We start from the raw sequence: 26,006 nt of genomic DNA on the forward strand, positions 1-26,006 counted from the left end.
CGATGTTGGTTCTCAAAATTGGCTAACTCTCTTCGCACCTATGGGTTCAAACAATCGTACTTAGATTACTCATTGTTTACATATCAGAAAGGTACTGTTCAACTCAATATACTTGTGTATGTGGATGATTTTATGCTTTCGGGTAATACTATTGTGGACTTATCTGCTTTCAAGAACTATTTATGTTCATGTTTTCATATGAAGGACCTTGGTATCCTTAAATAATTTTTGGGGATTGAGGTTGTTAGGAATTCTGAAGGTATTTATTTGTGTCAACGAAAATATATCCTTGATATTATTGTTGAGTCAGGAAATCTTGGAGGTAAGCCAGCTAGTTGTCCTATGGAACAAAATCACTAACTAGCACGCTCTACAAGTCCCCTTTTTGAGAACGTTGAGCAATATCAAAGGTTAGTAGGATGACTTATTTATTTAGTTTTTACTCATCCGGATTTGGCATATTTTGTTCATATTTTGTCCCAGTTTTTGAATGCACCTCGAAAAGATCATTGGGATGCAGCTATTCGTGTTGTACGGTACTTGAAAGGTTGTCCTGGTCAACGTATTTTATTGAGTTCTAATTGTGATTTGGCATTAAGTGGATGGTGTGATTCTAATTGGGCTAGTTGTCCTCTTATTAGACGTTCTCTATCTAGTTGGTTGGTTTTCTTAGCACACTCTCCTATTTCATGGAAGACTAAGAAACAAATCACTGTTTTTAGGTCTTCTACTGAGGCAGAATATCGTTCTATGGTTGCCATTACATGTGAACTTAAGTGTTTGAAAAGCTTGTTACTGAGTTTGGGAGTGCAATATTCTAATGCAATGTGTCTTTATTATGATAGCCAATTAGCATTGTAATTAGCTCAAAATCCTTTTTTTCATGAACGTACCAAGCACATTGAACGTACAAATGTGCAATTGGTAGATATCTTCACTAAGGCCTTGGGCCAAAGTCCGTTTTTGTTTCTTCTCCGCAAGTTGGGCATTTGTGATCTCCATGCTCCAACTTGAGGGGATGTTGAGCTTATAATATTGTATTATTAGTAGGGATGGTCATGGGCCGGGTCTGAAGTGAGTCTGGCCAAACCTTGACCCACATTCGAACCTTGACCCACATTCGAACCGTAAGGGTCCAAAATTTTCAGATCCAGACCTAGACCCTTTGAATCTAATGGGTCTAGGGTCCTTAATTGGTCTAAAAAAAATCTATTTGATTTGTCACATTTGAACTTTTTGTAAGTCATTAGCATATTTTACAAATATTAAATACTAATTATATAAATATATATAAATTGAAAAGTCACAAAATATAGTAAGAATGTAAGACAATATAATACTAATTTTGTACTAATTAGCATATATTTATATATTATAGATATAAATCAAAAATAAATGGGATATTAGGGTGGGGTAGAAGTCATATTAATAGACAAAAGTCACAAAACAGTGCAAGACAATTTAATAATTACAAGGGTCTGGGTCCGGGGGCGGGTTCAGAGTCCGAGTCTAGAGGTAGGGTCTGAGTCCGAGTAACCCAAACTCCCCAATTATTTTTTAGATCCGGATCCGATGGGTCTGAAAAAATAAGACCCAGACCCTTAAAAAAGGGGCGGATTTGGGGCGGGTCCAACAATTAGTATTATGTTTGGGCCCTTGTATTTAATAAGCCCATAGTCTTGTAATTAGATATATACTGGTTTTCATTGCTGGTTTGCTATTTGCGGCGGAACACAAATCTCAATACACAAAGCTTTTCTTCACATAGTGTCCCGTACAAAGTCAGGGTCCAAGGGGAGAAATAGCGGACAGATCTACATTTTATCTGTAAAAAGCCGGCAAATACTACTTTCGTCTGCACGCTATCTGAAGACTGGGTTTCATCAAGCTGAGAATAACAATGTTCTATTGCAGTCATGTATGCAGGGCTGCAGGCCGTAATAAGCAACAAGCAACATGCCCATGACAAGCACCGATCCTTTTAAGTCCACGAAGAACTAGAAGAACTTCAAAACCGACCTCTGATGATATATGTACATGAACCAATAACGAAATGGGAAACCACCCTTTTTAGATCTACGAAAACCTCAAGCAAAAAGAGGTTTCGGGAAATACTATTTGGATGCATAGACATGAAGCTGCTTGGAATCTATGAAGGCTTGTCGAAGATGTTGATATTCGTTCCTATAATGCTCGAGGGAGAAGCACAACTGTCTAATTACTTCCCTTTTTCCTTCAGCAACTTCCAACATGAACACTTTCTGTTTCTCGACCTTTTCTGTCAGTTTCGCCACCACTTTGCCCGTCCCTTCTTTTTCAACAACTAAATGTTGCAGATGCTTTTCCATTTCCGCAATTTGATCATTTCTTAAACTTAATTCGACGTTTAGTTTATCGCTCTCATTCAATAAGTTCTCGTGTTTTAATTTATATTCATCAAGGTCAGTTTCCGACATTTCCAATCTATGTGTCTTCTCGGCAATTTCTGCCTTAAGCCGTTCATTTTCTTCATTCAATTTTCTTTCCAAGGCACCAAGCTGAGTTTCCAGCAAATGATAATTTACTTCGGATTCTCTTAGTTTCTCCTCCAAACGAGTCTTTTCATCGGTCAATCTAGATATTTCAGCATGGAGCTGATATTTGCGATTGACATCCGAGATCACATCTTTCAAATCCCGAACTTCATTTTCTCGGTCTGCTAAACTGGTTTTATACCTAGCTATTCTTTCTTGCAGCTTGCCTGACTGTCGTTTTTCAGACTCAATCTTCGCTTTCCATATTGCAGCGTCCTTCTGAGCTATTCTGAGCAGATCCTGCATTTTCCGTATATTTTCTGATGAATCCCGGTTTTCTTTTCTTAATTGTGTCACCTCTTTATCCAATACTTCGAGTCTCCTATTTGTGATTCTCAATTCTTCACACATTGCCCGGATTTTATGTTGTGATCGAGAAACATCCAGTTCTAGCATACTTTCAACATCGGGGTCCTCCAACACCGAGTTACTGGAGGACTCTGATAACGTAAACTTTTGAAGCTCGGTTTTCGAATTAGCAATCTCTTCTTCTAACAAGCGGATTTTTTCATTCGCCATTCTTAGCTCTTCTTCATAATCTACAATCTTCGGATGCACATAATCGACATTGCCGCTACTTATTTTCCTCAACGCATTACGATTTTCTTGCAGCTGCAGCGGTGACTTCTCCACATCACAACTCTCTGTTTCTGATTCCAAAGATTTAGCATGCAGTTCATCTTCGCCTGTATTTACCGATGTACCAGGATAACTGTACATCGAAGACACATCAGATTCCGAGTATTCTGTCTCAGAATCAGATATTGAAGGCGTTTCGTCTCCTTTTGCAGAATGATCGACATTACTTTTCTTAGGGCCAAGAAAAAATTCAAAACCAGCAGCTCGAGGACCAGTTTTACGGTGACTAATCTTTGACTCCTGAGGTGACCAGAAAGAAATCACATCAGCACTGGCGTCAGATCCGACAGACCCTTGTGATTGCAAGTCCGGTGGAATGTTCTTCCTCACTTCCCCGGTTAGATGTTCATAACGCTCAGCCAGTGATTTGTACATCCGGTAGAACTCCTCTACATGAGATATTAATTCAGGCCTTTTCTGATAATACATGTCGGCCTTCTTAGCTAACGAGTCTCCATCTCCTTGAATCAACTTTAGCATATGTTTGTAATGTCGATCCATCTCTGCATAAAAGGATTTAATTAATAAATGGTTTTCATCATTGATCACTAGTCATGGGATTTCGTCCAAGTACCAAAGGCGTAAATGCCGAATTTCCTAATGACTATATCTAGTGTGCGGAATCAACTAAATGTTAAGAGGATGAAAGAAATGGGGGAACAAAAGAAAACGATTATAAGAAAGTGCATCAAAAACTCACCCTCTAAATTTTCCGCAAGCCATCTCGCGTTCCTCCCAATATGACTGTCCCACCACCATGAACCGGACTTTCTTGATTCTGATCCTCTAAAAGAACTCTTTGAATTGACCTAAAATCAATAGCACATCAATATCATGTCTTAGCTGCAAGTCACAAGAGCACGAAGAATCTTTGACATGAATTTACCGACAAGAACAGAAAATATACTCTAAATCTTGAATCTCTTTTCATTTCTAATTGGTTAAACAAGTCAAAACTAATGTTAGAAATAGAATCAAAGTTATGATCTGCTCATCAAAATTATGATCTTTGTAAATATGGGAACATGATCAATTAGTTCCTGGAATTGATTAGTCTTATTTTACGCAATTGAAGTGTGTATAAGATCATTTTTGCAATGTAACTAAACATACAGTGAAAAAAAAAACAAAAAAAAAAGTCTCAAAACCCCAGAACATGTTTAATCCATTTGTCTTGCTATCAGAGCCAATGAATTCCGATCACCAGGAAAAAAGTCTCGACCTTCATATACGACAAACTTACTTGTCATGGTAAATGATGATGAAAATTAAGTCAAAGACAACCAACCTGATCAGCCCATTATCGTAAGCCAAGTAGCCAATTGTTGCAATTGTTAAGCCAGCTAAACACCAACTAGTCGGTTATGAAGGCAACCAACAAACAGATGATAAATCTAACCAAAAACTCTAGACACAATCATTATGGAGACAAACAGCTAGGCAGCCAGAAAAAAACTGGTTCCAGCAAGATAATGACGAAAGGGACCACCTAAAGTGCAGTCATTGTGGTGAAACTCACCACGCAAAAGGATCTTTCAAATTAGTTGGCTACCTAGATTGGAAAAAGCAAAGAAACGAGGGATCAAAGAACCAACAAACAAGGATCTTTCACAATATAATAGAGTTGCCGAATGAAAAACTTGTAGTCTTCTTAAAATTACTCGTGCAAATATGCTTGAATTTAGTGTTCCAATAGATGTTTAGAAATTATTGCCATGGCAACCTGTTTTTACCAATCGTCTTCGCATAAAAAGCTTCAAACAAAAAAACTCCACTTGATGTTTGAAGCACCTATAAAACGATTCTCTCATCTTATTACTTACCACTTCAAGTCTTTGGATGTTTAATTTGCGTAAATCTCCAAAAAAGTGATTAAAAGAAATTATAACCTAAAGCTCTCAAATGAATCTGCGTGGATATAAGGCGAATCAGAAAGGGTATAGGTGTCTAGATCAAGTAACAAACCATATGTAAACAACAATGGATTGCAATGTTGTAGAGACCAAGTATTATTACAACCACTTTTGATGTCTCAAATGGATTGCGATTCGGATACAAGCAATTTATGTTGTACAGAATAGGTAATTTAAATAATAGCATGTCTCATAATTTATGTTGATGACATCATTATAGCCGAAGATGATACAGAGGAGATAACTTGTTTCAGAGAAAAATTATTTGAAGAATTCAAAATGAAAGAGCTTAAAAGACTTAAATGCTTTGAAATTTAGGTAATTCAATCAAAAAGTGGATATATCTCTCAAAGGAAATACATTTTTGAATCACAAAAGCTGAAAGATATAGATTGTAAAACACAAGAAACACCAAAATGGTGATGTATCATGGGTTACAAATTGTAATAGAAGCTCAACATGTAGATTGTGCCAGATCCATCTCTCACATACTCGACCAAATATCTCCTACAATGGGGGACTAGGGATAGTGAATACATTAATGTACAAGACACAAACTCAACATATGGAGGCTATCACCACAATCTTTAGATGAAGGAAGAGGAGACATGTTCTAGAAAAACAACCATCTAGAACTTTAAGCCTACATAGATGCATATTGGGCTACAGATCGAGACAGAAGAAAATCCAGATTAGGATACTTCACCCAAATGGGAAGAAACATATTAAGGTAGTTTCCTAGTAGATTTTAAAAAAATCACTGAGAATTATCAAGGTTCAATGGATTCAGCAGTTGCCCAATGAACCAAGTTCCTTTGAAAAAACATTGCAAGCTTTACTATGAAAACAAGGCCGCAATAAGCATCTCTAAAACCTAGTTTGACAAAGCATATTGAAGTTGATAAACAATTCATAAAAAAAAAAAAAATTGGAAGCAAAGATCACAAACCTTCTAATTGTTCGTTCGAATAATGAACTTACTAATATCTAACTAAAACCATTGGAGCTCAATTATTAGAGGACGATTAGTTCAAGTCGGATGTTTAAGATCTCACAACCAAACTTAAAGGGAATGTTCGAAAATAAAAATAAAATCATGATCTTGTAAATATGGGAACACGATCAATTAAGGGATCGATTACTCGTATTCTAGGCCATAAAAAGAGTATATAAGATCCTCTTTGCAAGGTAATTAAACATACAACAATACAAAAACTCTTAATCCTTTTGTCTACTAATGTTCCATAATTTTGCTATACTTCATACTTCAATACTTCTATTAAGGTCCTCAAACACACTATAATTTCTAAATCCCAATATAAAAGTCATTACTTGAGCCAATGGTGTAAATTAGAGAGCTTAAACTTGCACCAATAAGGCACAAATGAAAGGTATAAAAACTTTCCAACATAGAAAATTGAAACACAAAAATCTGATACAAAAGAGAAGAGATTTGAATTCTTACCGATGAAGAAGTCATTGTATAATTTATATCCTAAAGAACAAGATCAAACCAAAGGAGTAGTTGACAATGGAACCTTCACCTGCAAGCAATACCAATAGCAAACAAGCAATTCAATTACTGATTTTAATTAATTTAATTAGGCAGACAAAGAGAAAGCCAAGGTATATTAAGTATACAAGCATCATAACACTTGTTAACACACATGTAAAACATTAATACGCATCCTTTCAATTCTTTAGCGAGCAACTCTCATTTAGCCCAAATTCAAATACTAACAATCTATCAGCAATAAAACCGTAACTACTTAGTAAAATACATATTTAGCTACTCATGGATAATTTCAATAATGTTCCCAAATGTGTATATTGCTGCAATTTGATTGTCATAATGATAACAGGTGTTTTCTATTTCTACGCCGAACTTACTATTAAGTTGAATGTCAAAACACAATTTTTGTATTTAGTCATTTAGCTTTGAACTGCCACACTAGAAATGATTTTGAGACTATGTGAAGATTGTCAAACTTGATGTATTATGCAAATCAGCTCAAGCTTTTCACAAACGTCTACAGATGAAATCAAAAGAAAAAACTTAAATGTCTAATTCACAAGTGAAAATTATTATTGAAATTTCCTCATCATGTAATATTCTCCTCCTGCCTTTCTAACCCTGTTTTCAGAATTCTCTTGTGCTAATTTAAGAACAACAAAGTCCAAAAATACGATTTTGGTCACAATTGCGATAACAACCACAAAGCTGGATATAGTGTAGATGATTTCGCAACCAATATGGCTTTAATTTCGGTTGCGATAAACTCAAAAACCGTGGATTTTTTTGCAATATATCTTCTACTAAATAATGATAAACCATGTTTGTCCATATGTAATCAAATTACTTATTCTCACAGCAACTTGACAGATTACAATATAATCCTTACATTGATGTCTCAATATTCTTTTACTGCCCGTTTATTAACAGTACTAATTGGTGGTAATAGAAATGATTTGCAGTGTAAATTTTTATGGTATTTATCATTTCAATCCTACGGTAATGAAAATTTGATCATAAAAAAAATTTCTTCACAATTTTTCAATGAAATTGTTAAAGGAGAATATACATGTTTATTAAATTTATCAAGAGATATTTCTACTAAATTTACACTAATTTTCCTATATCATTTCCACATTTTAGTACCAGTTACCAAACCTACGAAAATACCTTCATGTTTTAATGCAAAAGATAATCTTTCTGATTGTAAAAATAAAATTTTAAAATAAAAGCAAAAATCAATCAAGATAAGAACATGCACTAGGTCAACTAAATGTAATTTCTTTTCTCGAATCTGTCAACCACAACCACCCACAATATGTTTTATTGGTATTTCTTATCATGTTTTCCTATTTATAGTTGAAGCAAAATCACTCATTAAATTAAATTAAATCACGTATACTTATGTATGTCAAGTAGCACATCACATTTTGTTATGTCAATCGAAAACGAACTTTTTGCAAGTTTTATCATTAACATCAGTAAATTCGACCCTTTCAAACCCATTCTAATTGAGAGATGGCATTGGGGTAAGGAATGTTTTTGATGTGGTCTTTTTCATCATTTCCTCATTCCAACTATATTCCTTATAAATAAAGCAAAAACAAATACTACTACTATGTTAACACAAAAAAGACAAGAATTTCCTAATGTAGATGTGAAAAAAATGTACTTCCATTTTGTAGATTATAAGATAATATATATAGAAAATTTTTAAATTTAGGGGTAAGAAAGGGGTTTTGGTTAATATGAAATGTCAATTCCAATACAAATTGAAAATAGAAAGAAAAAGAAATCATTTGGATTCAAACTCTAAAATCTAATGGTTAATATTCAATCAACAAAATAGAAGTAGAGTTTACAAAATTTGACACATGAATAACATAAAAGTTTAGTGTTTGTCTGTCAGATAATTAAAAAAAAAAACAACAAAAAGAAAGAAACAAAAAATCAATTATACAAAGTATAATAACAACAATAATAGTTGGTAAATTTCATTAATAATAACGAAAATTGAAAACAACAAAAAAAATAGCATAAATATTTAAAAGAAGTACCTGTTAATAAATATAGAAAAGTAAGAATGGTTTGCAAAAGAATGGAGGTTGAAAATGAAGTCTTGAATGAATCACAGCAGAGAGAGAAAAAAAGAAGGAAAGAGGAGTTTTCCGCGCTTAATCTGCTTTCCTTTTTGTATTTTATGAAGTAGAAAGGACGGCCTTTTTCACTTGGTCAACTTTGCTTCTTTTCCTGCTTATTTCACCTCTCTTCGTAAAGTTAGCTGTTTTTCACTCTTTTATTTTTATATGTTGTTTTCATTTTTTTTTCCCCACATTCAACTTTAAAGTTAAAAATCAAATAATTTTAATTTTGAGTTTCTAAAAATTTTAAAAAGTTAATTGTTAGAAAATATATGTTGAGACAAATCTATTAAGATCCTATATGAATATATTTTTCATATAGATCGATGAGAAATAATAGTCAAAGTTTTAGTACTGAAAATTGTAAATTATATTTGAGAAAAACATTTGAAAAAGAAATGAGAAATTTTATAGTTAAAAAGTTTAGAGTAAGTATGGTATAAGACTGTCTTATTATCAACTAAGTTTATGTAATTAGTCTATTTACTTAATGATCATTTTTAAGATTGTAAATAATCATTTTAAAGATATAATCATATAAGTTATGTTATAAAAAGTTATCACTTTAAGATGATAAGTAATCATTTTAAAATAATAAATATATATTACATCAGCTCAATAAAAATTATTTAAATTTAAATACTTCTCATTTAAGAATTTGTGAAAAGTTTATTATTAATATATATCAAATCAATTGTGCTAAGATATAATAGAGTGATTTTTATGGAGGCAAAAGCTTGAAACATATCTTTGAGATGTATGCTTCATAATGAGAATAATAATTTTATTTTAAAAGTCTATAAGGAAATATAATGAAAGAGAATATTATAGTATGATATAAAAATTATAAAATATTAATTCTAGTGATTAATGTATGATTTGGTAATAACTTTCATATTTAATGCTATATTAGCCAATAAAAGTAAATTGAAAATATGAATCACTAATTATACCAATTGAATTTGAGAGTGATTTGTTAATGAGTTCTAAAGTTAGTGATATTTTAACTTATATACTTATCTATTTGGCAAATGGCTGATAGTTGATAGCGGATTATAGTGGCTTATTTGACCAGTTGATTTTATTAACTGGTTTGACCAGCTGATTTTGGATCCGCTGCTATAACCAGTTTGTTCAAAAACAGTTTATTCGTAGTAATAAGCTGTTTCAATCAGCTAATTCACCAAACACTAGTATTAACGGGTTTAACCACCCAACCCTTTATTTATATCAAAATAAACTATATTTACTCAATAAGCTAATTTGTCAAACACCCCTTTATATTTATAGGCAGGGATGCAATCAAAAAATAAAAGTCAATGAGAAGAGGAAAATATGAAGCAAGCAATACATAATTGAAATTTTGTCAGGTTGGAAGTGGAAAAATAGCTTGCAATATTAGACTTTATATTGTTCGAAAGTTATTTTAATAGTAAAAATTATTTTAAGTTGATCGATGCTATAGATTGTTTTGTTCCAATGAGTCATAATTGGAACTAATTTTAATCAAAATTCCTATAAAAATATGTCTGTTTAGTAATTAGTAATTTAGCATGCTTTTTAATTAATTATAGTTTATATTATGTTTATATATAAAAGAATAGACTTTATTATTATTGTATTTGTATATATGAAAAAAAAAATGAAATTCACTAACATAGCAAATTCCATGAATCAAATGGGGAAACATATATTAATTCAAATTTGTATGAATGTCCCTTTGTTTTAATTCTGATTGGGATATTGCCAGGTTGAACTCTTCTCACTAATTTTGAGACCAACAGAAAAATTAAATTATACTTCGCAAAAATTAATATAAGAAGTTGCAATCTATATCCATGTGACTTGGTCTGTTCGGTGTCCGGTTTTGTTGTGGTCTCAATTATAATTGCTCCCTTAAAACATTTCGATACAAATTTAAAAGTTAAAAAATTTTAATTGTGAATTTTTTTAAAAATTCTAGAAATATTACATATAGAAAATATATATTGAGATAAATCTATCAAAATCTCACAAGAATATATTTTTTTATATAGATTGATAAGAAATAATAGTTAAAATTTAATGCTAAAATTGATAAATTCTATTCAGGAAACAAATGAAAAAGAACATAATATAATTTATGTACAAACAAATTTATTATCCTTTCCTTGCATTTATTATTAGGGATGGCAATTCAGTCCGAATTCGACCCTAATCCAACTCGATCCGAGGAAAATAATCCGATTCAAGTCCGAGGAAAAGGTTATCCGACTTCACGATCCGAATCCGAGTTAGAGACGGACCGGAGTTGGACCTTATTAAAAATCCGACACTCCGACCCTAAAGGAAATCCGACTTTGAATTTGACTTTTAACCAAATATTTTGTTTCCTTTAAAACTCTAGACGTGACTAATTCAACCTCTCTCTCATACTAATTGTAATTTTTGATTTTGAAAAACTACTTGGTATTTTTATTTAGATCAATCAATCAAAATACGACAAATCAGATAAAGAGAAATAAAATACGCCAAATCAAAATGTGAGAAAATTTTGTTAAATTGTAGTATTAGAAATATTTCTCATGTTAAACTTGAATTCAAAGTACATATTTTTTTGTTAAATTGTATTTGAAAAATATATTTTGTTAACTTCGTATGCTTTAAATCATTAGTATAATATCACAACGATAAAGTTTGATAATAATCCGACTCCGTATTCGACTCCGTTGGAGGTTTGAGAGTCCGAGTCGGGGCAAACTTGGAGTATGCATAATCCAACTCCGAGTGGAGGTGGACTGGAAAAAAAAGTTCGACTAAAATCTGGAGCAAAGTCGGAGTATATATAATCTAAGCCGAGTCCGACCCATTGCCATCCCTATTTATTATTGCTAGCTACTCATTTGAGATTTTGAGGGTATGGAGTATGGACCTATTTGGCAACGAGCAGGACTTGTTGTTAGTTTGACCATTTAGAAGTATTGGTTAATTAGTTAGATTTTTAAGTAAGCCGCTTAAAATAGCTAGTATACATATGTTTATTACAGGAAAATAAGTTTAAAGTCAAATTCCAAAAAAAAAGCTACTTGAAAAGCTATTTTGTTTTGGCTTATATAAAAGCTAATTTTTCAACTGGCCTAAAATTTTTTTTATCAAACACCTTTTTTATATGTTTTACCTGACAAAAACTTAGAAGTCAAAAGTCCAAGCCAAAAAAAAAAAAAAAAGTTGATTGCCAACCTGACCTATTTGTTTTCTTGATTTTGTGGTTTGTTTATTTTATTTAGTTTTTTTTTATTATATTTAGTTTTGCTTTATTGACTAATTTTTATTAGAATAAATTTTTATTTATGTTCTAAAAAAGGGTTTGTAGGTGTTCGATCGTGCATAACCCTAAAAAAATTAGGGATACTAAATGCTTTCTCCTTTTTTTTAAATAGCATCTAAATCAATTTTTACACTATTCATCATTCGATAGTATTTTACATATTCAGAATATTAAACAAGAAAAAAAACATAGTCAGGAGATCTTCTTTTATTGGTCTCGTCCAATATTTTCATAATATCACAACTTTTATAATTAAGTATAAATCTAGATATACAAAAGCAACCCTAAAAACACATTAACCTGCATAAAAAAATGTTTGAAGTTGAGGAAGTATTAGTTTATGAAAGTTTTTGTTGATAATATTTACTCGATTTTATATATAATAATCAGGTACTTGCTACTGTTTACTCGATTCATCTTATTTCAAAACTAAGTTTTAACAATCAAACTTTATTAAAACTTTAATTTGTAAATTAGATCCAAATCTTTGAATTCAAACATAGCTCAACCCGACTCCCCAAAAATATTTACCTCAAATCAACATTAACATATACTTTTACCTATTTACTCTAAATAGTCATTGACGGGACATATTTGTCAATACCAAGTATTTTATTATTAATATCTTTAATTGTGCATAATTAAAATTGTAAAAAATTAATATAATGATATTTGCATTATCAAATAAGATCTTACTTGATTATGTTATAACTTATATATTAAGAATTAAATACAAGTTAACAACGATTGATAAACAATATCAAAAGTCAAATGGAATTATTAAAGTAAATAGGGAGTATTATTTATGAAAACAAAAACCCTAACCTACTTATTCCAAATATATCATGCTGAACATTCAAATGTAAAATTTTAACGGCCCATTTGGTAATCGGTACTAAATGGTGAGAATGGTAATAGAAATTCAGTGTAATTTTAGTAGGAATATCTCTTGACAAATTTAGTAGCCATGCTTATTCTTCTTCAATAATCTCATATTTTTCACAAAAGCATTTCAATACATTACTATTTGAACATATGGTATCAGATGGTAATAAAAAATTGTGAATTTTTTTTTTATAATCAAATTTTCATTACCATGAAAATAACATGATACATATCATGAAAATTTACACTACAAATCATTCTTATTACCACTAATTAGTACTATTAACTAAACGTACCGTTATATGCAAATAAAAGACCACTTGATTTATCGAGTTTGTTTTGTGTTCATAAATAATACTATATAGAAAATTTAATAACTATCTAAAGAAAAAACTATAGAAATCATAAAATAAATCATAATATATAGAAGACCACTTGATTTATCGAGGATTTAGGGAATACTATAGAAGTCGGATATTATGACATGTGAATAAATAGATTGTGGATGATGAAATTGATTAAATAAATGATATGATTAATTATGTTGAAGACCACTTCACAAAACCATCCGAGTTTGTTTGCCACTATTAAAAGAAAAAAATATCTAATTAGTGATAGTGATTTATAAATAACTATAAAAAGTCAAAAAAAAATCAAAATAAATAAAATAAAATAAAATAAAATAAAATACCAAAAATCCCTATATATGAACATATGGAATGTAGGCTTAGAGATCTTATATAAATATATGACTGCTACTACAGCTTTTACTTTTGACATTATTCAGATAGTTTTCATCATCTCACAATTAAGTTTTGGTAAGACCATTCTAATAAATCTTTTATAATGCTTAATTTATTTCCATACAGTTTGTAATTGCATGCTTATTCTTAATTAAGCATGTATTACATCCTCTTCCTTTGAGTTAAATTTGCTAATTTTTATTTGGACAGTATTTTAACAATCTTTTTTAATCTTATAAATATAAATTATTCTTTGTTTTTATTTCATCTTCATTATTTTTATTTTCTTGTCTTTTATATTATTCTCTCACTATTCTATACTAAAACTCTATTAATCAACAAAAAAGATAATAATGTAACTAGTTTAAATGGAAATAAAAATTAAATTTGAGATTACAAGTTGGAAAAGTATTTGTTATGGTGACATTTAATTGTTTATTTATTTAATAATTGTCACTGTGAAACTACTTAACTACTTATTGACTTACCGTTGACCTTGACTCTTACTCAAAGGGCTTTTATGACATCTCGTTCAACATGCTTAACCGACAAGTAAATAACCTCCTTAAACCCTAAAATAATAACTACCCACTACTAACCTCTCCACCACTATTATCCATCACACCCATAATGTCTTCTCTTTCTCAAAACTAACTTCCTCTTTACCACTATAAATAGAGGAAGCCAACATCATTTACCTCCCGGAGAAAAAATACCATATCGAAACTCTGCCAAAATCTCTACTCATTATCTTCTTCATCAACCCACCAAAATATAAACAACCAATATCCTGATATCAATATTCTTGCATTCAATTTATTGTTCATTCATTGATCTCTCATCTACGATCTGACTTGAGCGTCGGAGGGGTTCTCCGAGAGATCAACTCCCCGGCAAGGCTAACGTATTGTGTTGCAGGATTTCAGGTCACATCCACGGAAAGATTACATCTCACTTCCAATTCGTTGACTATTGACTTTGATAACACTTCTACTTCAGATATTTCAAGTGCTTTTACACTTTCTCGTTTCATCACTACCGAAACAGTATTAAATCTACCTTTCAAAAAAAAAGTATTGAATCTATTGATAATGGAGTAACAATCTTCATTACTAATGCTTGAGCAACTAATTAGATTGCTGCTTTTTAATTTTAATCAATAATAGAAGCCCATAATGATTAGAAAATTATATCAATATATAATTAAGGTAATTAAACCTTTTTTAATATTACAACGTTAAACTGTGATTCGTTAGCAAGCACAAAGCCTACATACAACAATTGACAAAGAGAACTTGTCATCCCCTACACCCAATAGGAGACATCAATTCCCAACATGGGAAAAATATGACCAATCAAAATACATGCTTAATTTAACAATTAACAACAAACCCTCATCAATGAGGTTATAATGAAGTAATTAAGGTATTAATTAACTCAAATAAATAATTTAATAAGTAAAATTGTTTTTCTTCATTAATATTGCAACTAACCCTCATCAACAGTTTGACCATTTGCACATTGGCTTTAGGTGGTCGCAATTTTTTACGTTTTTTAGTGATCTTAATTAGTAGTTGACCTTCCTGCATGTTCCAACTCTGTTCTTTCCTTCAGTAATAACTCCAATCAAACCCATTTTACGCATAGCTGGACCAATTTTAGCTAAGAATACCTTCTCATCATTAGCTGCCCTAACAACAATGGGCCTAGTCTCTGGATGATAAGCAAGTTCTTGATCAACTTGGAGAAGACCTTCACCTTCCAAAATACTTTTGAAGAAACCATTGTCCATTTTGAATTCGCTACCCTTTGTTTGATCAAGAAAGTCTTGGTTGTTAGAGTTAGCACCACGAGGACATTTCTTTTGAAGAGAAGAAAGCAAGGTAGGAGCCATGGTTGGGTCTGGATTTCCGGTGTTTTGAAAGTTGTATAGACGGTCTTCAAAGTTAACACAGTGTGCAGTTCCAACAGTGTGACATCCTTTAATATTAATGCATCTAGAGTTAGTGTTTTGAAATATAACCTTACTTAAGAAAGTATGTATTCAATTAACTATAGCCTTTCAGTTTGGAATTAAGTCATCAACTTACTAAAAATACCATTGCAAACAAGTTACAGCCTTACAAGATTTTGGTGAATTATTTCCAAAATACCTTTTGACTTACCCAAAATGTCAATGGGATTAAGGAGCCGGTTAAAGGTATTTGGGAAAAACTCATTGAAATCTAGTGACTTGGCTATAATAGTGTTCGTTTTGGTAATTTGAAAGCTATAATTCGCAAAAAAAAAAAAAAAAAAAAAAAAACCTTCGATGCTTAATTCACAAACTTGAAAGCTATAGTTTACAAATTATTATCAATTATTAAGAAATACTTTACCTAAAAGATAAACAAAATCAGAAGTGTCTAGTCCATAACTAGCGAACAATTTGATAGCATCACTAACTGGGATTCTTGGACTTGGAAGGCCTTGTACAGCATTAATTGCTAATGAAACGTTTCCATCTTTTCTTCCAGTTTCCACATTGTACCAGTATGCTCCACCCTAAAAAGATGAAAATTAATATAAAGGAAATGATAGTAAGACGAATATGGAATTCTTTCACTTATCATGTAGACTTACCAAAAATGTAGCTGCTCTGGCGGCTAAGACGATAATGTCTGCACAGGAGACAACTCCTGGGCAGTATTGATCAAGATAAACTTTGATCTCTTCAATGATCTCATAGCCAGCAACACTAAGATTTGGAGGTGCTACTTTCTCAGTTCCTTCACCCTCAATCAAAATTGATGCATCACATCCCTAATCAAGATAACAAAGGTGTTAAATTTTATTATTATCTATCAAAGAACCAACTCAAACAAATGTTTAAACTTATAGTTGATGCCCCATGATATGTTATATACTCTAACATGCCCCTTGACACAGGAATCCTTTAGGCTAGAAGTGTGGATGCAGCACAAACCGTCCTCAAAACTGGTGTTGAATATTCCACTTTAAATGTCTATACAATATCAAGAAACCAACTCAACCAAAAGCGTAAGCTTATGGTTGATACCTTAGAATATGTTGTATATTTTATTATTATCACATCTTACTCCACAATTTATAATGAATGATTGTACACCAATGAAGTATAAGAACTTACGTTGACAAAGCAGTCATGGAAATTCAAACGAACAAGATCAGCAACAGTGTCGGGATCTTCAAGATAATACTTCTTAACGACATGAAAAGTAATGGCCTCAACATCGTACTTGCCACACTTTCCTTCATAGTAACCCACCTTAAAATTTGCACTACATTGGGCATAGCAATCCCCAACAAGGTTCATCAAAAGGAGCCCAAGGGCTAGTGCAACTGTTGATGAGTTTCCCCTTGCCATTTTCTCCTTAGCTTTTGGGTTGTTAGCTACTAGAATTTGTAATATATTTTTGTTGTGTGAATTAAGTATGGAATTCTTGGGGCATTTATAGTTGGATTGATAGCCTAAATTAAGCTTGAATTAGAATAGACTTTGGTTTGATGTTACTTGTTAATTGGATCTCACGTTGAGAACTCAAGAGTGGAATAGATGTGCCTCTTGGCAACGTGCTCTCAGCAAACTCAACTTGCATTGGTTTATTTTTGTTTAATTTCTTGACCCCGTAAAATTAAATGAAATTTGTTTTATGCTATCAAAAATAATTAGAGTTTTAGGGTCCAATTACTTTTGATTATATTATATAATAATAAATATTATGTTACTTTTAGAGCATTATCTTGGTCTTATTTATGTGGTACAATATAATGAAGCTCTTTAGAATTTATGCTGTATTTTGAGATTGTTATTAAGGAGTTCTGCATAAATATTTGGAAATAGAGATGTTTAAAATATACTACTTAACCTTATATCAAATTCGATTTAACGGTTTGATCTAACTTTCAAAATAGATTTATAATTATGTAGAAACTAACATGGACACAAGACTCGATTTTAAATCAATCCATAACACCCAAAATTAACCTGATGACTCAAATGATCATCTCTATTTTGGAATAGTTAAGTTGGAAGAGAATAAGATAAATGGTCTAGGTAGCTGTACGTGAGGTAGTTGTTAATAATTTGTCGTAGTATCTGTTAGCTGTAGGTATATTTGTAGCTGTAAAATTGTAGTTGTTAGATAATTAACTGTGTAATTATCTATATAAATTATAGTTTAGCAAAATAGTTGTGGATTACATAATTTATTGTGAAAAATAAAGATGATATTTTAAAATGTAATTTCAATTTTAAATTGGAACGCTACAAATTGTAACATTTAAAATAACGATCTGAACCACTAAACGCTACCTTAACTGTTACTTTATTGAACAATATATTTTCTTCTTAAGCAATATTTTAGCCTTATCAAACTATTAATAGCTACAAAAAAGTTACACTGAATATACTAAAAACTACGAGATGTCCAGATGTTATTAATTATAAGAAAATTACATGGATGAGTATCTAAAAAAAATGATAATGACATTTAATTCCATAAAAAATGTAAAAAAATAGTGAAACCGAAAATATACTTTTATTTTTTTTTCAAAATAACGGAATTTTTAAATTAGTGTTTGATCAGTTGAATGTGAATGTAAAGCTAAAGGAACAAATTTTCCTTAAAAGTTTGTCTACATGTTTTTTCTTTGTTTTCATGTACACAATCAGTCTCCTTTATTTTAAATTAATTTTTTTACTTTGAGATGACGAAATTAATTACTAGAAGTAAATAATTATCACATATTAATAAATAATCTTATTTTTATTTTGATCCTTTATACTTTTAGATATTTTTGGTTGACCTATTTGTGTGTACAATTGGAAAAAGGGGTATAAATGATGTTTCAAATTAACAAGTTTGCAAGACAAGTGTTTAGTAAAATTTATAATCTTATACCAACAAACATTTACTAAAATTTATTTAACTACCAAACGATCAGTCTCACAATATTATCTACGTAAATTTAGCAGATATGTAGTCAATATTTTTTATTGAAACAAATTAATTTCTACATTTATTTTCAAATGTCTCATTTGCTTAATCAAATCGTATTTGATTCGTATCAAAAGAAAGTTTATTAATATATTTTTTTATTATTTTTAATCATACACAATTAAAGCTATTAAGTATTAATTAATACATTGACAAATATAAAAAAAATAAATGAGGCAGTACAATCATAAATTCACAATCAACACTATTTCTTTTAGGTAGATTGCTAGTGCGTAGTTTTATGTTCTTTGTAAACAACAGTTAAATAGCGATTCTAGTTTTATGCTTGAAATTTTTCAATGAAAGAGGATTATACTTGGTTCACTGAACATCGAACAACTTCGTGTCACTTTATTTATTTATTTTTTTAAAAATTATGATTTTGTCTTTTTTTTTATTTGTTGTTACTAATAGAGAAAAAATCGTAGTAAAAGTTTTTGAATTCTAACATGTTCTTTTATTATTCGTAGTTGTTAGTAACAACAAACAAACCTTTATCTTAAGCTTAAATACATAGACACATATTTGTATTATTTTGAGATCGAACTTAATTTTTTAACTTTTTGGTTAAGAAAACCTTTGTATGTCAAATGTTCCCTTATTCCTTGATTATTCACTTAAAAATTGTAAGTGATATATTTAAAGTAATGATAACATTAAAAATATAATAAATAATCAATTTAAAACTATAAATGATCACTTTAAGACTGCAGCAAGTTTGAACCTTAAACTATAAGTGATCACTTTAGACTTATAATTGAATGATTCATTTGGTTCACTTTTAATGTTGGAGTCACTTTCAAGTTTGTGTGCAATGGATACCTTCTAATCTCGTGTAACATTCAGACAACCTCACTGCAGATGACTGCACAGTGCATTTCTTACATAGCAAATCACACCCTGAAACAATCAGGGACAATGAAAAACATATAGCAGAGTACTATTCCTCCTCACTAACACCATTCCCGATCCCCAAAACACCCCTGCTAACATGGGTGCAAGCCTCCTACAAACATGTACCTGCTCGAAGTTTAGTATCGTCCGATCAAGATGAAATCATCATCTTCAAGAACCTGAACGTCTTTGTCACCAACAAAATTTTCTCGTCCGATTTCATTTACTATACGCACAAATTCAATCCTCTTATCTATTGGAAGAGGTATATAAGGTAGCCGAAAAACAGGCCTTGTTACACCAAGTTGAGCTAAAGCTGTGTTTAACCCAATAGGGTTCGGCTCCTTGAACAGCCACTTCATTAGAGGCAGAAGCTTCATATTAAGAGAAGGATTAATACCCTCGAACATGAGTCGTCTCATTAACCCAGGGACCAAGTTGCTTGTAACGGATATAACACCGGTGGCATCGTAGGACCATCGAGAATCATGGCACTCGTCATCATTTCCGCTCCAAACTACAATGCCTCTATCTGTGTACTGCTTAATCCGTTCATTGCCTACACATTCTTTAACACCCGCCAAGTTTGCATTTTCGGCTATGGAATGCATTACATGGGGTGGAATATCTTGTCCTGTTCTTGAGGGGACATTGTATATGATGGTGGGGCCCATACAGAGTACATTCTCGAAGTGAGCGATCATACCATCCATGGAGGTCTTGCCGTAATATGGATTGATGTGTAGGGCAGCATGCATACCAACAGCAAATCCTTGTTCCGTAGCATGTATTGCCTCTTGCGTTGAGTTGCTTCCAGTGTTTCCTACCACCTTGATGTTACTGCCAAAACAGTTGACTGTATGACCGATGAGCATAACATGCTCATCCCAGGTCATGAGTTGGCCTTCACCAGTTGTACCGCCCACAATAAGGCCTTCTGCGCCACTATTGATCTGCATGTTCACCAAGTCATCATAAGCTTCAAGATCAAATCTTCCATCAGGAAGATATGGAGTTTTAATGGCTGTAATCAATCTCAGAGACTTTATATCATCCACATTTGTCCTGCAATAAAAATCAATAAACTATTATTTGGACATTTGATCTATAAACTATCATCTATATAAACAAGTTTTTTTAATTCCGTACTAGTATTCATGGTGATCTGGTCGGTGCTTGTGCACCAAATTAAAGGAACGACATTTAACGTTCTATCATCTCTGTTTTGGTATATTTCAGTCTCGGTTATATAATGTGGAATTCACGCATTATGGGTATGATATTCTACTACATTTGATAAATCATATTATAATATGCATGCGATCTTATATGTTAAGAAATAGTTTCTTACGACTTCGCTTTATGTATCTATATTCCTACACTTGATTTGAGTCACAAAAATTTATAAAATTTTACACCAAATGTGATAAAATGAGAAAATACCTGTTCTTGACTTCATAGCTACGCATAGGTAGATGGATATTAGGAATCATAGCAGCTTCAGGGGGTTTCCATCTACAATATGTTCTGCAGGAAAGAAGTGAAAAAGGAAGTTAATGAAAAAATTGAGATAATAGCATTCCACAACAGCAAATTAAGGTCAACATACCATCAGACAGCGCAAAGTAAAAGGAGATCATCTAAATTAGACATATTAGTGTCACTTGATTCATCGTAAAATGTCGTAATTTGCTAAACTTGTTTGTTAAATCACCCCACAGTGTGGACATTTCAGTTTGAAGTTAGCAGCTGGGTTAGCGACTTAGATAACACTTGCTCATGGCACTCAAAAAGGCCTTTCCACCGACATTTACGCAGCAGATCATAGGCATTTCAGACCCGCGAGTATGATAGTACTTTTCTATTTTTCATAGACACTGCGCAAAAGACCATGATTCAAAAATTGATGATGGTGCACAACTAGAAAAATAGGTATATGTGAAAAATGATTATCAGATCAAAGACAAAATACGCAAGCTTTTCCATAATACCCCAAGGTTAAGACAATGCGTTGTATCACCAAGTTCACAAAACTAAAAGGGCACGTAACAAAGGGTTCAACGTCAAAACAAGAAGAATATGTAAAATATCCAAAGTGCCCACTTCAAGTGGAAAATATATTTCATGGGGTATGAATCAGCTAACCAGAGGCTCCTTGATATCTCTGGTAACAGGAAATCAAAAACAGGAGGATTAGAGGAGAGACTAAAAAGCCAACAAGGTTTATATAGATAGTTGTTTCTGTTGATCATTTTTGTGAGCATGCCGACATAAAGAGACAAGGGGTGTACAAGAGACAAAATATGCTAAACGGTATGGGATTTTAGCATATCCAAGAACCACAGGTTGCCTTGAAATAAATTAGTAAGCCCAAGAAAGTAAAAATATCCATATTTTCACAATGATAAAAATCAGTTTTACCCATCCACTCAGTCTCTGGGATACCCAAAAAGAAACGAAAAGAAACATGAATGTCATGTCCATCCTACATAGACTTGCAAGTAACATCACAAACCATATAAGTTTATACCATAGACTGTTTTTAAATACCAGGATGATGGAAGGTCTAAAAACAATTAAGGAAAATAAGAATTGGCTGATCATCAGTTTCGACATAATGTCGGTCCACTAAAATAAAATGGGGTAAGGAGAGAGAGTGATGCGGAAAGGGAAAATGAGGACTCTATATAGCCCTGAATCATTAATCAACACAGATATAATTGAAATATAATTGATAATTTCTGCGCAAGTTCACATTCTTTTGGGAAAAATATCAGAGGAAACGTTTTATGGAAGTGAGGAAGTCTATTAAGCCCTGAATCGCTATGAATCCATCAGGTGTGAAGGAGCTGATCACATATAAGAGGCGCACCAAATCGTTAGTTGGGAATGCACAAGCTGCTGAAAATACAAAAGAGCTGGAGACGGATTTTGTTACACCAAATGCCACCTAAGCCATCATGTTATGATGTTTTCTTGCATTGTAAAAAGGCATCTAGGAGCATTTGAGAGAAATCTAGCCAAAGATGTTAGGCCTATGACCCCTGTATGTAGCTAAATAAAATAGAATGTAATAATCTCATCTCTTGAATGGAATAGTAGTATTTTGAGAGCAAGCTATGCTTAAATCAGCGCTTAATTTTCTATTCTTCCTTTCTTCTCTTAAGTTTAACCTTTCCTTTCTTTTCAGCCATTAGTATCAAAAATTATGGTCCATTACAAAATCATCAAGCAACACAGATGTGAACACCATCTATCCTTCCACGATCTAGTATAACCTTAATATCAAAATTTTGTGCTTTCTTGCACGATTAAGCAAAATGAAAGTGCATTCTTTTCTCAATCCTTAGTTGGACCCATGTAGTGCAAGTATTCTCATACAAGAACAAAGTTGAGCTTGTTAGAATCTAGATTTTAGCTCTCCACACAGGTTCACATGCTATTAACAAAACTATGGGAAAAAATAGTTTTATGGAAGTCTATGATCTTGGGAATAGTTTTGAAGCACATAAATGAACCTACCATCCGCCCAAATCCCAACCGAAAACGTTTTGATTATATTTTATCATTTGCAGAGATGTTACAGGCTTACAGCCATCAAAGGCATCAAATATCATATTTCAAGAAAAGAACAATAGGTAAAGAGAATTGAGGACTCTACTCAATTTACAGATACATGTGTGACAATCTGATGATGAATCCTATAATGCCAGGACTCACAAGGCCAAATAGTTCTACCTCTAAATAATTTTTCATTTTTTCTTGCGCCTAAACAAATTACTTATAATTGAAGGTTTTTCATTTCACTCATCACACAAACTCCTACTATTTAGTTCCCTCTAGAAAGGATCAACCTTCATCATATATAGTTATGAATAATTTTAGGTTAAGTGGTCGGAATTCTGTGATTTGGCCTGAACGTTGTAGACTTAATACTTCGGTGGCCGTAATTCACAATAAATAACATTGAAGTAATAATTCGCAAAAGCACTAAACCTTAATCATGTAATTCGCAAATTATTCGAAAAATCTAAATATTATAACAAACCTGTTGCAGGCATATGTTGAAGCTGAGTGTAAGAGGCCGAAAGTAGAGTCCATGAGGCATGAACTGTAGCTTGTTAATGTAGCCATTGAGATTTGAGATTTCAAGATACCAATACAAAAAGCCCGAAACTACAAATCGAGGAAACTCTTAGTAACTCAGACATAAAAACTCCATAATAAACTATCTAAGTCTAGCATAATAATATAACAGGATGTTGTTCGTCGATCAAATTCCAAGGATAGGCAAGCTTCAGAAGCTTACTCCTAATAATTTGTAAATCTCATTGAACATTTAGCCATAATATTAGTGATAATAACAATCAAACACCAGTCCAAAATTTATAGAAAAAATCAAAAATACATAAAATTTCTTATGCCACAAATTTGCAGCTCCTAGAAGGAATATGATTCCATATACTAGACATGATAGTCCTTTCCACCAGAAAATATCTAATTCACTTTCCAAAAATTTGGTGCAATTAATCAATCTTTCTGTTTGTTTTTTGATGAATTGGTTGTAGAAAAACAACCCACAACTAAGCAATTCCTTTCCAAACGTATCTATTGATAAGAAAAATTCTAGTTTCTAGAAATATATTCACATAAAAAACAAAAATTAGGTTGACTTATTTTTATTTTTTTTCATTTGACTATTATTATGGCATCCCACAAGCTCAAAATAACATTAAGCTCCTAACTTTGGATTCTATAGATGTTCGGGTTTGTGTCAAGCAACAACCACTTCTCAAGAAAGATCCTAAATTTGATATCTCCTACCCTTTCAGAGCAAAAATTGACAAATTCTATGAAGGCCGTGTGCAATTTTAAAAATTGTGATATATTTCTAACAAATTTGTATATTTAAACACGTAACATATGCTAAGTAATTTAATATTGAGACTCCTAATTTTTCAGAGCCCAGTCAAATATTTTGAATATGCTCAAAACCTCCGATGCCTTTCTCATTTCCTATAATAAAAAATATAGAAAAAATTAACATTAATAGTCGAACTTTTCACCTATCCGGTATGAATAATCTCTTTATATTACTTTTTAATAATTCAATATTTACCCTTGTCTACCTATCCTTTTATTTTGAATAAAAGATAATCCTAAGGGCAGAGCGAATTATTTTCCGCGGAAGAGTGAAAAATTGAATTATTGAGATATACATAGGTGTTTCATTCTAGAATACAAGATTATTAATTTTTAATATCAATGTCATATTCCCAAATTGTTTCTACATCAAATGAATTGAAACATGTTATTATCGTCATGTCTAAATCTAATTACAAGCTAAGTTATCTGTTAATGGCAAACAAAATTCAAAAATCAAACTCTTCATAAACGCATTATGAAATCATTTATAAAAACAGCACTAATTAAACCAAATACAGTTTCACAATGAACACAATAAGTACATAATTCACAAAGCTCGGTAGGAGGAAAACAAACAAGTAATACAAATAAAGGAAATGAGTTAAAAAGAAAATAAAAAATATCCCTCTGAAAGAAAGGTTACCTAAAATGGAGAAGAATGGCTGCTCTTGTGTGTTTCTACTGTTGTTCTCTTTGACCTCTGGTCCTCTTCCCAATAGCAGCGGTGTAGAGAGGTACGAAAGAAAGGGAAACTTGTATCATAGTGGGTTTGTGATGGGCTGTGTTAACCGGAAACCCAGCATAAAAGCCCATATTTTAATTGATTTGTTGAAAATACTCCTATGAAAAACAGCCGGTCTAATACATCTCTCATGCTCAACCTATTAAACTTTATTGTTCACTTTATGTGTTTTTAATGCCTACTTATATTATTATTAATGTATTCCTGTAATATACTTAATGTCCACTGTAAAAGTACTTAAAATGCCTACTTACAATATTCTTAATGTCTACCGAAAAATTTAGCCTATTGCCTACTTACTATATGCATAATGCCTTTTTACAACATCTTTAATGCCTACTTACAATATACTTGATGCCCACCGAGTAAATAATTAAGTATTTATAATATTCTAAATGCCTACTTGCAATATTTTTAATGTCTATCAAAAAACTTACTTTATATTTTTCTTTTTGGGCCAACTGAATTAGATATGGACTCCAGCCCATCTTATATGAGTTCGTCTCATGATGAGACAATCTGAAAACAAAAAGTTCTAAAGCTAAAAGTTTTATTATTGGCCTATATCTTTAAAATACTAACAAATAACCTTCTTTATAATCTTGAAAGTAAATAATCTTTAAAACAAATATTATACAAGTATAAAATTAAATCAAAACTTTTTTTTTTTCCAATCTCCGTGTATTGCAGGGTACCTATCTAGTTTTTTGAT

General features: G+C 31.7%; 3 protein-coding genes across 4 annotated transcripts; all 3 read right to left on the reverse strand.

The window, feature by feature from the left end:
- Window positions 1–1,332: 1,332 nt before the first annotated feature.
- On the reverse strand, window positions 1,333–8,854 carry LOC130827268 (protein NETWORKED 4A-like). The gene is made up of 4 exons (XM_057692937.1): window positions 8,696–8,854; window positions 6,591–6,669; window positions 3,913–4,021; window positions 1,333–3,715 (listed from the first exon to the last, which is right to left on the reverse strand). Exons 2-4 carry the CDS (start codon window positions 6,603–6,605, stop codon window positions 2,115–2,117), a joined length of 1,725 nt encoding a protein of 574 aa, XP_057548920.1. The 5' UTR covers window positions 6,606–6,669; window positions 8,696–8,854; the 3' UTR covers window positions 1,333–2,114.
- A 6,097-nt stretch (window positions 8,855–14,951) lies between these two features.
- Window positions 14,952–17,140, reverse strand: LOC130827221 (peroxidase 57-like). The gene is made up of 4 exons (XM_057692879.1): window positions 16,863–17,140; window positions 16,337–16,516; window positions 16,093–16,258; window positions 14,952–15,694 (listed from the first exon to the last, which is right to left on the reverse strand). Exons 1-4 carry the CDS (start codon window positions 17,097–17,099, stop codon window positions 15,282–15,284), a joined length of 996 nt encoding a protein of 331 aa, XP_057548862.1. The 5' UTR covers window positions 17,100–17,140; the 3' UTR covers window positions 14,952–15,281.
- Window positions 17,141–19,441: 2,301 nt separating this feature from the next.
- LOC130827335 (4-hydroxy-tetrahydrodipicolinate synthase, chloroplastic-like) lies at window positions 19,442–25,431 on the reverse strand. 2 transcript variants are annotated; one of them, XM_057693013.1, is made up of 4 exons: window positions 25,196–25,431; window positions 23,675–23,802; window positions 21,070–21,153; window positions 19,443–20,691 (listed from the first exon to the last, which is right to left on the reverse strand). In XM_057693013.1, exons 2-4 carry the CDS (start codon window positions 23,758–23,760, stop codon window positions 19,764–19,766), a joined length of 1,098 nt encoding a protein of 365 aa, XP_057548996.1. In that variant the 5' UTR covers window positions 23,761–23,802; window positions 25,196–25,431; the 3' UTR covers window positions 19,443–19,763. The 2 variants fall into 2 exon arrangements, with proteins under 2 accessions (XP_057548997.1, XP_057548996.1); XM_057693014.1 differs by lacking the exon at window positions 25,196–25,431 and having other exon boundaries at window positions 19,442–20,691; window positions 23,675–24,299.
- Window positions 25,432–26,006: the final 575 nt, after the last annotated feature.

The sequence above is a fragment of the Amaranthus tricolor genome, chromosome 11, assembly GCF_026212465.1.
Source record: "Amaranthus tricolor cultivar Red isolate AtriRed21 chromosome 11, ASM2621246v1, whole genome shotgun sequence".
Classification (NCBI taxonomy): domain Eukaryota; kingdom Viridiplantae; phylum Streptophyta; class Magnoliopsida; order Caryophyllales; family Amaranthaceae; genus Amaranthus; species Amaranthus tricolor.

Bases quoted from the DNA above. Each gene is read 5' to 3' on its own strand.
- LOC130827268 (XM_057692937.1), bottom strand. The intron at 3,716-3,912 runs GTGAGTTTTTGA...CCTTTTATGCAG, and splicing joins GCTTGCGGAAAATTTAGAGG to AGATGGATCGACATTACAAA.
- LOC130827221 (XM_057692879.1), bottom strand. From the start codon at position 17,099: ATGGCAAGGGGAAACTCATCAACAGTTGCACTAGCCCTTGGGCTCCTT. The intron at 16,517-16,862 runs GTAAGTTCTTAT...TATCTTGATTAG, and splicing joins TCCATGACTGCTTTGTCAAC to GGATGTGATGCATCAATTTT. The intron at 16,259-16,336 runs GTAAGTCTACAT...TCATCTTTTTAG, and splicing joins CCAGAGCAGCTACATTTTTG to GGTGGAGCATACTGGTACAA.
- LOC130827335 (XM_057693014.1), bottom strand. From the start codon at position 23,760: ATGGCTACATTAACAAGCTACAGTTCATGCCTCATGGACTCTACTTTC. The intron at 21,154-23,674 runs GTTTGTTATAAT...TCTTTCCTGCAG, and splicing joins TCAACATATGCCTGCAACAG to AACATATTGTAGATGGAAAC. The intron at 20,692-21,069 runs GTATTTTCTCAT...TTTTTATTGCAG, and splicing joins AGCTATGAAGTCAAGAACAG to GACAAATGTGGATGATATAA.